Source organism: Rhipicephalus microplus, chromosome 5, assembly GCF_043290135.1.
Source record: "Rhipicephalus microplus isolate Deutch F79 chromosome 5, USDA_Rmic, whole genome shotgun sequence".
In the NCBI taxonomy this organism is placed as follows: domain Eukaryota; kingdom Metazoa; phylum Arthropoda; class Arachnida; order Ixodida; family Ixodidae; genus Rhipicephalus; species Rhipicephalus microplus.
The window spans coordinates 154,580,728-154,595,710 of record NC_134704.1 but is presented as its reverse complement, the minus strand read 5'-3'; the positions used below and the strand labels follow the sequence as shown (position 1 = coordinate 154,595,710).

Below are 14,983 nucleotides of genomic sequence, written 5' to 3'. Positions count from 1 at the left end.
GTACTTACGTTGTCCAAGTAACTGAGAATAATTTATACTGAATGTATGAGATGAAGCAGTTATCAGAAATATTGTGCGTAAGTGTATTAGAAGAAATTGTTTCTCTGGCATTAATAATCATTGTTCAGCACAATAATGAGATGAGCGCTGAATCGTTATTCACAGATATTTTTTTCTGTGGTTGAAGAACTCTATGGATTGCGATGAATACAAATTGAGGGCGATGGAACAACTACGGTCGTTTCTGAAACGTTTTTAGGCCCCCTAAATTTTTTTACACATGAACAAATATAAGCATCACACTCAGTGCAGGTTAGTGAAAAGTACGAAGCAAAATGTATAGCCCAAAAAGTACTGGAAAGAGCAGCGAAATGAGTATGATTACCGGGTAAGCAAGGGTATCGCCTGGCAAAAGGCCATGTGACTCAGGTGTACTGACAGTGTGCTCACCCAGTGAAGTCTAGCTTTTGCATTATCAGTTAAATGTGGGAATACACAACTGAAAGAAACATCTTGAGCGTTCGGTACCAATTTGATTGCTCTCAAAGAATAGAGATAAATATTTCATTATGTGAAACAAATCTACCAAAAATCGCACGTCAACTTAAGCATTTTGTTCGAATTGAGAACCAGAACGAGCTCTGTGTCATCAAGTGCAACATAATTATGACCGTATTTGGAAGCTCATATTTCAAATATTTTGTAAAGCTTCGTTGATGGAAAGGTATCATTATTGAACGGCTACTGGAACATGTAAGCATATTTACGGCTACTGGAACGGCTACTGGAACATGTAAGCATCAAATACGCTCGTATTTTATAATTAAGGCCGAACTATGTATTGCGTTTTGCCGGCGTTCTCACAGCGTTTCGTACGCCAGCACCACTCAGCATCGATTCTCCTGGTGACAGTGGACAAAGCCTACACTTTTGTACGATTCAGATATCGTCAGCGTTGACGCCGGAAGCAAGTAAATGGATGGAGAACCAATCAGGGCATGGCTGTCAGCGACTTCCTCCACGTGACAGCATTTTTACTGCTGCAAAAATGAGTGCCGCCCGCCTCGGATCTATCACGTCGTCGCCGTGCTCCGTATGACCCAAACACTCTCAAGTGATGCGTGTATTTGACCTCGCTTGTTTCTCAGAATCTTCGACAGAAAGCACTCAAGGTTTCTCTAAACTATTTTTGAGCACCATACTGAAGTCCATCAGTAGGGTTAGCAAGCCTGAGTTTATTGACGGAATACGCGGCCTCAAAGATGTACAACAACATCTATGATCAGAAGCCTTATATTGCAAAATGTTTGTTCTCCATATTTTCAACAACTGGCACTACAACTAAAAAAGAACTTTTCTGTGGTGCAGTGAATTGTTTCTCTCCCCTCTGAACTACTACTGAGGCATGAAATAGATTTTCAGAAATATTTCTTGTTGCTGCACTGACGGACACTGCAGACTGCTTTGCTAGGTCTCGGGTTCATTCTCTTCGACACAATGAGTCGAAGAGAAAGTTGGTGCTTGCCTCACCACTTTTCATGTGGCTGGAGATAAAACGGCGGCACTACCAAGCCGGCACTCAGCTGACTGCCCGTGATAATCACAGTGATGCTAGACAAATACGTGGGGTTAACGTCTCAAAACCACCATAATGATTATATGTGACGCCGTAGTAGAGAGCTCCAGAAATTTTTACCACCTGAGGTTCTTCAACATGCACCTAAATCTGAGCAAACGTGCCTGCAGAATTTTTGCATCTATCAAAATTGCAGCCACTGCAGCCGGAATTAAATCCCGCGCCCTATGGGTCAGCGATCGGACTTCCGGCAATATGTATTCACGAGCCAGTTCTCCAGAACGGTGATTTGTGAACCGAGTTTGTCAGCTCATATCAGACTGTCTGGATATGAGTGCTTGATGTCATCTACCCACGGAGAGCGCAGCAAGGTTGTTGTATTCATATGGCGTGACTTAACTAATTGTAACCACCCTGTACCCCCTGACGGAGAAAAACAGTAAGTTAGCCTAACAGTAAAAAAAAAAGACCACATTCACAATCACTAGAGCCTACTTACCCCCATCAAGTCATCTAGACTGCGAGCGTTTACGTGGAATTTTAAATACAGCTCTCCAGCCACAGGTAATAACTGGCAACTTCAGTGCCCACCACTACTTATGGGGAAGCTGCAGGGTCAACGCTACAGGTATATAGTTAGTGTCTTTTGCTTCTGATTGTGAACTTATTTTCGGGAATGACCGCAGCCCTACTTATCTGCGTGCATCAGCCTATAGCATTTGCCGGGACCTCGCTTTCGTCTCACGCTCGTTTGCCAGTCGAGTGCACAAGTTTTCAGATTAGCAAACAAAAGGGTAATGACCACATCCCAACATACCTGAAGATTGACAGTTTTCCAAGTCTCAAGTACTCCAGAGCCGTCCAGTGCACCGATTGGCGCAAATAGAAGTTAATAACGGAAGACTATGTGGGCGGTTCACCCTTCAACTTAGAGGACGCAATAAAAATGCCCTATATTCAACCCCGCGTTCGTTTCTGGTGAGCTCATCTCACAGTGATATGGACATTGAACTCGAGAAACTCCAAGCGATTCGTTGTCGTGAGGAACGACTTTATAGACACACGAAGTCATTGGATTATCTGAGAGTGATCAGATGCACTCAAAAGAAAAGACAGCGTCACATGAACAAGATGAATAAGCGACGATGGGTATCTTTTTGCGAGTCTTTGGAACCCATAAAGCCTCCGTCACTAATCTAGGGAACTGTTCGGGGTCTTCGTACAACCATTGCTCAGCGCTACCCATTCAAATCTCTGGCACTGCACTTACGCTGCTAAGAGATTGACATCGCAGAATCTTTCTGTCGAAGGATTGCCTGTGGGGCAAATTCAACTGGGATGAAGACGCCCAATTGTTCTGTATCCTCACGTGACCCCGAATAGAGTGTTGGTTTTCAATGGATGGACTAAACGCTGCGCTTGCTTTCTGTAGACTTTTCACAGCTTCAGGACCTTATGGCATCACCTAACACGCTCTGTGTCACCTAGGAGATCAAGCTCAGAAGGCACTCTTGCTGCTATACAACGACTCTTGGCAAACTGGCTTGATTTCACAGGAATGGAAGTCAAGTCGCCTGATTCCACAACTCAAAGTCGGCAAGCAACGCTTGAAAATTTCTTCTTACCGCCTGATCGCCCTCGCAAGCTATGTGAGAAAAGTTATGGAAAGAATGATTTTAATGCATCTGGAATGGTACTTAGAGCTCCACGAAATATATCCAGATGCCATTACCGGGTTGGACGTGGCTGCTCATCAATTTACGATGTAGTCGACTTGGTCACATGTGTAGAGCATCAGAACACCTGCAAATAGTTATCTGCTGCTCTGTTTCTTGACGTTAAAGGGGCTTACAAAAATGTCACCCACGAAGACATTCTCAACACATTAAAAGGGGTATGACTCGGCGATAAGATATATATGTAGGTTCAGAGCTACCTACACAATAGCTCATTTCACGTGTAGACAGAGAACGGCCCGACACCTGAGTATTACTGTAGCCGAGTAGTCCCACAGGGCGGAGTGCTAAGCCCGACGTTGTTCAACCTAACACTAATTGGACTAGTTGGCAAGCAACCAAGCAGCGTTCGACTTTCCATTTAGGCTGATGACATCTGTGTGTGGACATCAGGTGTGACTCTACTTCAACTTCGCGCTCAACTTCAGAAAGCAGCATCAGTGACATCGCACCACCTACGTAAACAAGGGCTTGAAATCGCAAGTAGAAAGTGTGCAGTCATGGCTTTCACCAGAAAGGCAATTTTTGCTTACAACATAACAATTAACGGCCAATTGGTGTCGTGCAGGCGGAGTCACAGCGCCTTGGTAGTCATGATCGACTGAAACCTGTCTTGAACCCCACATGTAAACTACGTGAAAAAGTGGCTGACCTTCATTTGTCACTTGTTCAGGTTCCTTGCCGGAAAAAGTTGTGGAGTGTCTGTCGAGCATATGTTACAGCTGTACAAAGAATCGTTTATTGGATTCTTGCGGTACAGCCTACCAGTTATATCTAACACGATCAAAACTAGCCTGCGCACACTTCAAAATATTCAAGGCCAGGCTCTTAGAATGTGCCTTGGTTGACCCAACTGTGCATCGACATCTGATATCGTTGCCATTGCACAGAACTACTCGATTATGACGCATATCACATTTAGAACGATGCGTTTGTACCTCAGGGATTATGCTAGGAATCGTTCCTACCACTTGGCACTCCTCGCTACTTAAAGGCCCCGCACTAAATATAGTGCAATTGCCTGTGTGCCTCGTGCATAGTTTACGTCAGGTTTTACGCCCGCGGAAAAATTGGTGTATTCTCCGTGGTGCCTGACACTTCCTCAAGTCCGCCTTTCGATTCCAGGAATTCTTCTTCGCCAGCTCTAAAACGATTGAGCTTGCACCTGTTGCACGAAATGTATAATAACCACGTGCACATATAAACCGATAGTTTAACCACAGTGTCTGGTTCTGACGGTGTAGTGGTGATTCGAGCTAGAGGAATCACTCTGCGAATCAAGCTGTCACGTGTCACTATGTCGACAGAAGCAGAACTTTCGGCTTTGCGTCACGCCCTAGAGCACATCCAATCTGAAAGATTGAGTAAATGGGCTTTGTTTTCCGACTCAAAACCGGCATTGCAGAGCATGCGGTGAGTCCTTCGATGAAGTGGCCACGAGCAGTTAACATATGAGGTTGTCAAGCTTCTCCACCACGTCACAGAAACAGGCCAGGAGGTCAATTTTCAGTGGCTACCTGGTCAATGTGGGATCGGTGGCAATTATTCCGCAGACAACGCGGCTCACACGTCCCACCAAGTAGAGCACATCCTTCAGATTCCTTTGTCGAGGACAGACGCTGTAAAGCAACTTTGTCACCTGGCACGTAGTCTGTGTCTGTTTGAGCGGAACACCCCAAGCATAAGACATATGAGACTCTACCAAATAGACCCTCGACTGCAACTTCGACCTTCATCCTGACTTCGTCCATGTGAAGCCTCACTTCTTTATCGCCTTTGTTTGGGGGACGCCTTCACAAAAGCATATAAAACTCCCATTAGATTCACCGACAATGCGGAATGCGACGACTGCGGCACCGAAGAAGACATCGACCATTTGCTATGCCGTTGCCCTCGATTTACCACTGAAAGACATAAGCTTTCTGACACATTGCGACAATTGGACAATCAGCCACTCTTTATTCAGATGCTACTGGAGCGCCGTCCTCATCTTTCGTCGGCTCGAAAGGCAGTCAAAGCCGTTTTGTGCTTTTTGAAGGCTACAGACCTATGGGAACACCATTAACTTTTGTGTAGTGTCACCGCTGTATACGCGTCATCCCATTGACTGAGAATGTTTTTTGTCTCTTTCTCTTTTAATTGCCCCCTCTCTCATTCTTATATTCTCCTTTCTCAGTCTCCCAGCATAGGGCAGCAAACCGGACACGCTTTTGTTAACCTCCCTGCCTTCTCTCTTGTTGTCCTTGTACGCCTCCTTCACCTGAATATCATAATTTTCCCACATGCAGCCACATAGTCGAATGTACCAATCCAATGCAAAATTTATAGCAACATGCTTCTGTTCAATGTCAGTGTGACCCTCATTGAATGATTATGGTTAACATCACTGTTGTGGACATCACTTTGGAGATATTGATTGCAAGATTGTTCGGTGAAGGCAAATATTAGTCAGTACAACATTCAATATTACGGTTATCTTTATGAAAAAAAAAGTATGTACTAACACTTCCGTATTTTTACTAGGCGAAAACATCATTGCTGATTTGACATACTTTTTTTTTGCAGATGAGCTGCGCTACCAGTGTGAAGATAGTGAGAGTACGCATATTCTCACTGAACAGAAGTACGCCGAAAAAGTGGTCAGAACAGCGGCGGCACTCAGCATGAAGGTAAATAATGAAAACGATGACACTATTACATGAGAATAGGGGAAAAAAATAAAAACAGAATGTTAAGGCTGGACATTTCTGTTCAAGGAGAGCTAGAAGTGTTTATATTGTGTAAAAAGCAGAAATGAATATATTGTATACCGGTATTACGTTATTTTTTTGTTGAGACACGATAAAACAGACCCAAAGTTTTTTGCTGCTGTTGCTTCGTTTTTGGTCTTATTATTATTGAAACCTTTAGGAAGGAAAGGTTGCGTCACTGTTTTCGGCGAGGCGGCGTGTATGTACACAAATGTTTTCAAGGATGCACGCATGCTATTCCGTAAGATCATTACGGTTTTTGCGTGCAGGTGTGGAAGGCGCGACTTTATACACTGACTAAACTTGTTTATTGAATAATTATTTGCACTAATTATGTGGCAACTAACTATTAACCAAAAAGAGTAAGAGCTGATATCAATCTTTTATTGCAGTTCTGATACTACCATTTTGAATACCAGCATACGTTAAAATGTTGATTCCCGCCAAAGTATTCTGCCGACGTTTGTTTTTCTCGCAATGCCTTGGCATGTTGTCACTTTTCAAGAAAAGGTGTGATTTCGGCGGGCGTTTGATCTCAGTGTGCACTGATTTCATTTTTAGATCAGTACACATAGATAGAAAGATCTGATGTATCTACAGTCTTTGAAGCAAAGACGTGGCTTAGTGGTGGAATACTGGGCTGGCACGCAGGGCGCCTTGGCTCGAATGAAAAGTCATTTTGGCACAATAATTTGCTCAGAGAAGCAGAAGGAGGAACGTTTTAAAATACAATGCCTAATTAGGTGGATACAGTAATCACCTAATGCAATAAAATCTTGAGGTTACGTTATAATATTCAGGTTCATTGTTATGCCAATGATTCATTGAAGTCTTCAAACGGCAGTTTGCTCAATAACAATTATGGACAACAGTGACCAAACAGAGACCTCTAAGGGCATTGGGCTGTAATTTCCAATGGGAGTAGCTCAAGCGGAGCGGAATGTTATGTAAAAGAGAGCAATTAAGATAAATATTCCTAAGTTATCTGCTTGCGTTCTTACGCAGACTACCGCACTCATACTCGAATTTTCAACAAAATAAACATAACAAAAATATATGCACACACAAGAACAAAGAATGCAGATGCGAGTACTGTTAACGCTAAGACAGAAACAAGTTGACATCGCGAAGCGTGATTAGAGCATTTACATCAACGATACTGTCATCGTCATAAGCCTGATTACGCTCGCTGCAAGACATAGGCCTCTTCCATTTTGTGCAATAAACCCAGTTTTTCGCTTGCTGCTGGCACGTTTTACCCACAGATTTTTTATTTTCATTAGCTCATCTAACTTTCTGTAACGCGTCATGCGTTTGCCTTCTCTGAGAATCCGGGCAGTTACTCTTATTGACCAGCGGTCATCCGCATAGGCGTGGAGGAAGTGGTGGTGGTGATGATGGAATATCTGTGGAAAAGTCATATCTGCCCGTGTACCCCATAGTTACATGATGAATATATGCGTCATAAGTGGAATCCCAAGATGGTACTCGGACAAATGGTTGCGAACCTACCTGAAACCTCAGGGAGTATACCACGCAGAAAGAATAATCCGTCGGATCCAAACCTTGTCCTCTGAATGGGTATCTAGGCATACTGGCTCTGTGGTTCTCTCATTCACTCCCAATTTGGAACGCCCAGACAAGATCAACCTTCATTTTACCAGACATGAGTTGGTAGAACACGTGGAGACACCGTCACCTCGTTTCAAATGTCAGCATTTCGGGCATGCCGCTAAGCATTGTCGTGAAGAACAGAGGTGCAAGTGCTGTGGTGGTGCTCGTGACTTCAAGACGTGTACAAGTAAAAAAAATCCTGTGTGTGATAACTGCAGCAGTGATCATCCAGCTAGCTATGGCCGGTGTCCAGCACAGACAGCCGCTCAGTGAAGAAATAAGACATTTGTCTTCGGCTCGACGGCTGCAAACGAACCATCAAGCACAAGGAAGACGACTAACGTGCCGCAACTTAGTGGCTTAGATAACAACCATGGGGAAAATTTTCCGCGCACAAAACTGACAAGAGACGTAACTGAGCCAACGAAATTGATTACTGTTGCTAACTAACATGTCCCAGAGTCTACCAAGCGCACCTATGTGGCTGCATTGTACCGATCTAAAGCAACTGAAAGCAATCTGCAGGATAACATCGAGCATGTTATTCGAGTTTTGTTCACGAGATTACGCTCACCCGTCCCAAAGATGGCAGTGAGTTCTATGAAGGATATGTTGAAAGCATTACTGGCTCTCGAGTAAGTTATAGCGTACTCTGCTTCCACGTATAGATAGTATAATAATGGCAAAATCTCACCCATTTGGCCCGTTTCGTTCCTCAAAAGTGCCCTTAATAATGCAATGGGTCGGTGCTGATTTTCTAGAGCATCTGTGTGAACTTAACCTATTCTTGCGAGACATTCCAATACCGATTTTAGCCCTCTCGGAAGCTGGCCTCCAAAATGGAAGGACGCTCACATGATATATCCGACATTGCAATGCATGACTAATATCCTTTACAAATGGAAGCGCCATGATATACATAAGGTGGGTAGTAACTCGCGTCGCATTACCAGTGCAAAACCTCTGTTCCAACTCACTGGAAGTCGCTGCGGTGCAAGTCTGCATAGGAAATCAAAAATTCAGTGTGATGTCAGTTTACATGGGTCCACACAAGAAGGTCTGCATGGAGGCTCCCCTAAAGGATACTTGCACTCAGTGTCCCGCTCCTCGAATAATCTGTGGTGACTTTAACGCACACACCCGGTCTTGAGAGATAAGAGTGCTGACTCCTGAGGCAAAGAACTTTTAGCGGCAGCAGATTCTGCTGACTTATGTGTAGCGAATGATGGCAAACCAACATTGTTTTCGGCCACCATATTTATGGAGTGTGATAGACCTTGTACTACACTCCTCGGACCTTCTGGTATTATCGGCGAGGACCCAAGACAGAATGCGTAGAGACCATTTCCCCATATTCAGCAATATAATCGGATTTCGTACCGCTCGTCGACATTTCTGCAATGTGACTCACTGGGACACGTACAGAACAGCGCTAGACGAATCTTCTGGTGAGCTGTCTGCAGACATGTTACGAAGTAAGCGAGCGGCTTTTTCGTTACTGAAATTGCCGGATCATTTCCCTGCTCCTGGCTTGAAATTAAGGAACTTGAGCGCAGCACGTAGGAGAGCAGAGCGGAACATCATGAAGAAAACAGAAAACCTTTCGGCGAAAACTGATTATAATCGGATAAATGCTGCTGTTCGTCGCTGCAGAAAAAAACTACGCAGAATTGAATGGGCTACTTTCTCTGAATGTTTATCGGCATATACATCTTTGATAAAAATATGGAGTCATGAATAGTCCTTATAGAAAGATCCACTCTCACAGACCATTCGAAGCCCTCGCTTTGAAGCAATGTAAAGATTTGCAAACCCTTGCAGAAGATGTCGCAGACGTATACACAGCTGGCAGATCAGCAGGAGTGGCGATACCTTTGCTCAAATATCACATACAACCTCAAATATCCCATATCTCAAATAACCCAAACAATGGATACACGGTTCACATTTCGATAGCTGGGTATGGCGCTTGGCAAATAAAAAGACGCTGTGCTGGGGGTCCCGATATGATCAGCAATCAGATGCTGACAAACATGCCATATGATCAAAGGTGTGCCCTTTTGAGCATATTTATTTATGTCTGGAGCACAGGAGAGATTCTATTTGTATGGAAGACAGCATGGGTGGTGCCGGCGCTGAAGCGCGGAAAAGATCCTGCGAGCCTCACCTCATATCGACCAATATTGCTAATATCATGCGCATATAAGTTGATGGAAAGACTCATATGCACAAGACTAACTTGGTACCTTCCGCAACATGGAAGACACCTGCGTGTATGACGGAAATTCGCCCACAGCTGAGCGCCCAGGACATTATTTTGGACCTGCTGAGCCACATCGAGCACTACCGTGTCAGCGGCTTTTCTACACTCGCCGTATTAATAGACGTTGCCAAAGCATATAACTGTGTGCTTCAAACAGGCATTGTCAACGACCTCCCAGTCATTGGTGTTTCGGGAAATGTTCTTCGTTTTGTACACGAATTTTTTGGAGACCAGCTTGTTTGGATTAAGCTTGGAAATGTCATGAGTTAAGAGCAAAGTGTTTCCCTCCCGTTCCACAAGGAAGTGTCCTATCTCCCTCGCTTTTTAACGCTGCCATGGCCAGCCTTCCTGGCATCCTGAAAGTAGTTCTGAAAGCAGTTAAAATATGAATCCATGGTGATTATATCTGCACAAAATAGATAAAGAAACTTACCTTTTTTCCTCTAAGAGAAGTGACCACCCTTAGAATAAGGGGAAACTTTTTGCAGAAGAAACATGTATCAAATCTCCTTTTTTCCGCTCACAATCACCCAGTGAAATCGACTCCCACAGGAGGTTGCAGACTGGCGAACTGAAACATCTTTCCGGGACAAAATGCTTGTGTCATAGCTGCCTTTTTAATGATCTGTTTTTGTGACCATCTTGTTTTTGTATAGTTATCTTTAAGTAAGCGTATTTTACAATGTTTATTTCCCCCCCTGCAATCATTCTCTGGGGCGCTGCAGGTATTTTTAATAAATAAACTAAATAAATCTGGATCCCAGGGTGCCAACACAAACGTCTGGCTTGGATAGCAAATGGCACCGTTTCATTCACTAAACGCCATTTGTCGACACTTGGCCAGTCTCTATCAGTGGAGAAATCGGCCTTCGTGCTCTTTCCAGGGATGCAGCGGAAGTCAACACGCCAGTCAGTGAGTATCAGAGATTTCTCCATTCATCGTGCGACAAGTGTTCATTTCCTTGGCGTTACCATCACTGACAAGCTACTATAGCGATGAGTGGTTAATGGTATTATGGCCACATCCGTGCAGAGTCTCAATGCTTTTCATCAGTCATGCGTAATCAACGGACGTTCGAGAAAACAAGCGACGCTGCTTTATCGGTTAAGAACCGACTCCGCATACATGCCGGCTTGGTCATTCAAGACTGGGCGAGGCGCTTCTCAATTTTGTGCTGATTGTGGAGATATCGGTGACATCGAACATTTTATATGGCTGTGCTCGCAGTTTAACAAACAAAAAAAAGAGATGACATGCAGCTTGCAGAAGGTTGTCCCAATCACGGGGCATTGGAAGGTGTCGTATTTCCTGAAAGACCCACGGTGACGAGGAAGAGCGTGCAACGTATCCTGATTTCTTTCCTGCGAGACACTGGACTGAGTGACATTTGGTGACTTACCCCTTTAATTTAGGAGATGGTCAGGCAGAACAATTGCCGGCCTTTTTGGCCAGGCTAACCCCACCGTTGCAACACCACCACCACCAGCGGTTATCCGCATAGGCACTACATGTCTATCTAGCCCATGTCAATTTCATCTTCTGGACTTCAACTCTAATATCCTAAAGACCATTTTGTTTCATGAGCCAATATGCTGTCTTACTGTCTCTTAGTGTTATACATCATTTCAATTTGCATTGCCCACTGTGTTGTCCTGAATTTAAGTTGAGCCCTCTTTGTAAGCCTCTAGATTTTCGCTCCATAGGTTAGCACCGGTTACATGCAGTGGCTGTATACCTTCCTTCTGAAGGATAGCGCTAAGCTGTCGGTCACTTGAGAATGATTGCCGAATGCGCTTCACCCTTTCCTTATTCTTCTAGTTATTTCTCTCTCATGGTTCGGCTTCGTGGTGACTGTCCTTAGTTGACGTATTGTTTTACAAATTCCAGTCCCTCGCAACCTACTGTAAAGCGTAACCTTCTATGCTACTCTGGTATATTGCTTCGATTCTGTATGCAATCATTTTCATACCAGCTCTTCTGTTTTCTGTGTAAATTTTGTCAAGTGTGAGTTGTAATACGTTCACTAGGTTTGTCATCAATGCCATGTCATCAGCCAATTGCCGAATACTGAAGGTCACTTCATTAACCCGTATTCCTAACTCTTCCAACCTACGGCACTCAAAACTGCCTGTAATAAAGCGTGAATAGCATTTGAGAGATCACGTTTCCTTGCCTTACACCCGCGTTTAGCAGGATTATTGTCGCTATCTCTAAGGATAACTATGACGGCTGTACATCCTCGGTATACTTCTTCTTGTAGGATTATATAGGCTTCGTTGATGCTGTGCTTACACAGTGCCTGCATATCTGCTCAATCTATACCAAATCATGCCTTTTAATAATCAGTGAAAGCTATGTATAGAGTATATTCATTTTCTACAAATTTCTATATTACCTGATGAGAAGTATACATATGGTCGATTGTTAGGCAGCCAGTAGGTAATTCTGCTTGGTCCTTTCATTGGTTGAACTGTAATGTCGCCCAAATTTTATTCCTAATATTTTTGTAAATAACTTGTCGAGTGTGGACAGTAAGCTGATCGGCCGTGAACTTTTTAAAATACTTGATGTCCCCTTTTTTCTTATGAACTCTTGTTTTTTCCTACAATCTGTTCTTCTAATCGTCAAGAGACACGGCGTATACGGCGTCCATTCCATCATTCGTCAACATATCTCATGTTAGCTGATCCACAACGCCGGTTTAAACATTGTTTTCGAGGTTATATATACCGATTTCATCAGTTGTCGTTAGGGGTGGGATATCCGATTCCTTCGGGCTACTACTACTTCTTACTGTATTGCCCTCTTTGTCTAGGCAGCTGGACAGATTATTCTAGGAGTACTGCAGCACTTTAACCTGCCTAATATTATCACTACTGACTTTGCATTTCGTGTTCTTAGAATATACATTTGGTTTTCGCCTATACCCTTTTCTCGCTTTAAAGCTTTGAGACTTCCTCTTTTCTTACGAGCATGCTCAGTTCTGTCTTTGTTGCCCTTCTTCATGCCAGCTACCTCACTCCGATTACCTTCAAGAGCTCTGCAACTTCTATTTTGTCAGATTTGTTTGGGGCTTTTATGGTTTGATATTTATAATGAGGTCCCTAATCTCATAGAAAACTTGCTAATTTCTTGTCTAATGGCTGTACCCCTGAGTATCATTCCACACTCCCTAGTGCTACTAGTCAGGTAAGCTCTCATTGCACCAAGGCTATAAGGTGAGTTTTTTCGTTGACCCGCTTATCTAGTCTGAAGCAATACTCTGAATTATTGTTCTTTCTCTCTCAGCGCTGGCTCTTTAAGTGGCTTCTTGCTTATCAGTTTCTTCCATTACCTCCTCACGTCTAGGTGTTCTTGAGATTTGATTGATTGATATGTGGGGTAAAGTCCGAAAACTACCATATGATTATGAGCGACGTTGAAGTGGAGCTCTCTGGAAGTTTCGACCACTTATGGTTCTTTACCAAGCACCCATATATGAGCACATGAACCCACAACATAATCACCTCTATTGAAAATGCAGCCGTCGCGGCCGGAATTCGATCCCGTTACCTGCGAATCAGCAGCCGAGTACCATAGTCACTAGACCACCGTGGCGGGGCATCATCATTAAGTGCTACTCTTTTATGATGACATTGAATCAGCAGTGAGCAAAGTGAAGGCAAAGTATACTGTACCGCTAGGTGACTTTAACGCGACTGTAAGCAAGAAGCCGACTGGAAACCACTCATTAAAGGCACGGGTTCTAAATGTGCCAGAGGGTAGTAAGAAGTTCACTGAATGCAATGACTACTAGAACTTATATTTCTTCTACTGAAAATGGTGAACTGTAAGTGGACGTGGAGGAGCCTTAATGGTGAAACTAAGAATGATATTAGAGTTCATACTGTGTCCAAACTCACACAGTGGTTTAAAAGGAATATTAGTCATAGCTATTGTAGTACGTGAAGTGACTGTATGAACCTCATGAAAGGTAAAAACTTCAGAGTGGCCATGAGTGAACAGTTAGGGAGCACTTTTTTGTTTTTCTGTTCATACGCATTGCATGAGCCTTTATTATATAAGTAATGTATAAAAATGACACAAGGATGCTTACACTGGGCAATATTTTTCATCACAGTGCTTAACTACTGAAAATTTTAAAAATGCATTCGTTCATGTAGCAATTGAGGACAATTTTGCCCAAAATATCGCTAATTTAAGGTCCTTTAAAAATGATGAGTCAGCGAGATTGATTTTATATACGGTGATGACCACTATAATGTAAAATCACTTCAGTAGAGACCAACAAGCGAAATTAGAACGAAGATTTGCAGAAAGAAGTTTGTGGGTCACCTAAACAATCTAAAAGAGATTTGTGCCTCAGAACTCTGCCATCAGAAATTCCAGCTATGAATAGTGCATTAGAAGTCGACGCTGCGGGAACTGAACACAGTAGATAAATAACCTAAAGCTATAAATCTAGTGATTCAATGAAGGAATATTCGGTACGTCATAAACTTCAGCAAAGACTCTAAAAATAGCACTGCCTCCAATGATTACTGGAAATATATTTTATAATGCATCTGATTACGAAAATCAAGGATTGGGAAATGGTATAACATAAACTGCAGTGACTGTGTTTTTGTAATAAATCCCCAATGGTCAAGATGTCTTTGCGCAATTGATTGATTTATTTTAGAAAAATCAAGACCTGCTAATAGGCAGCTGGCCGGGTCGTTTCATAGAGCATGTGATTGCGAATTTCTTATGCATAACGAAACAGCAAAAGTATGGTAATTTTGTTAATAGCATCTTGCCGGTGGCGAATCGCTTTTCTGGAAAGAAAACTGTGAGCTTTGTACATGCACAAAAATACGGAGAGGCTATAAGCAAACTCTTTGAACAAGTTGATAAAATGATGGTTCCTATAACCGTTCCAAGACCCAGTTCACACTTGTAGACACATAGGCTTACTTCAACCCACATTCCCTCTTGCGGGCCTCTAATATTGAGCAAGGTGGGTGTAAAAACACTGCTAACAAAACGCTTCTGCACAGACAA

At 43.2% G+C, this 14,983-nt stretch overlaps 1 protein-coding gene across 1 annotated transcript in view; it reads left to right on the top strand.

Annotated features, from left to right (window-relative positions):
* The window catches only part of LOC119174144 (uncharacterized), an 86,874-nt gene that overhangs the window by 23,024 nt on the left and 48,867 nt on the right, over positions 1 to 14,983 (top strand). The window contains exon 4 of the mRNA XM_037424965.2: positions 5,878 to 5,981. Coding sequence (XP_037280862.2) covers positions 5,878 to 5,981 — 104 coding nt within the window. The remainder of the gene's footprint in view (positions 1 to 5,877; positions 5,982 to 14,983) is intronic.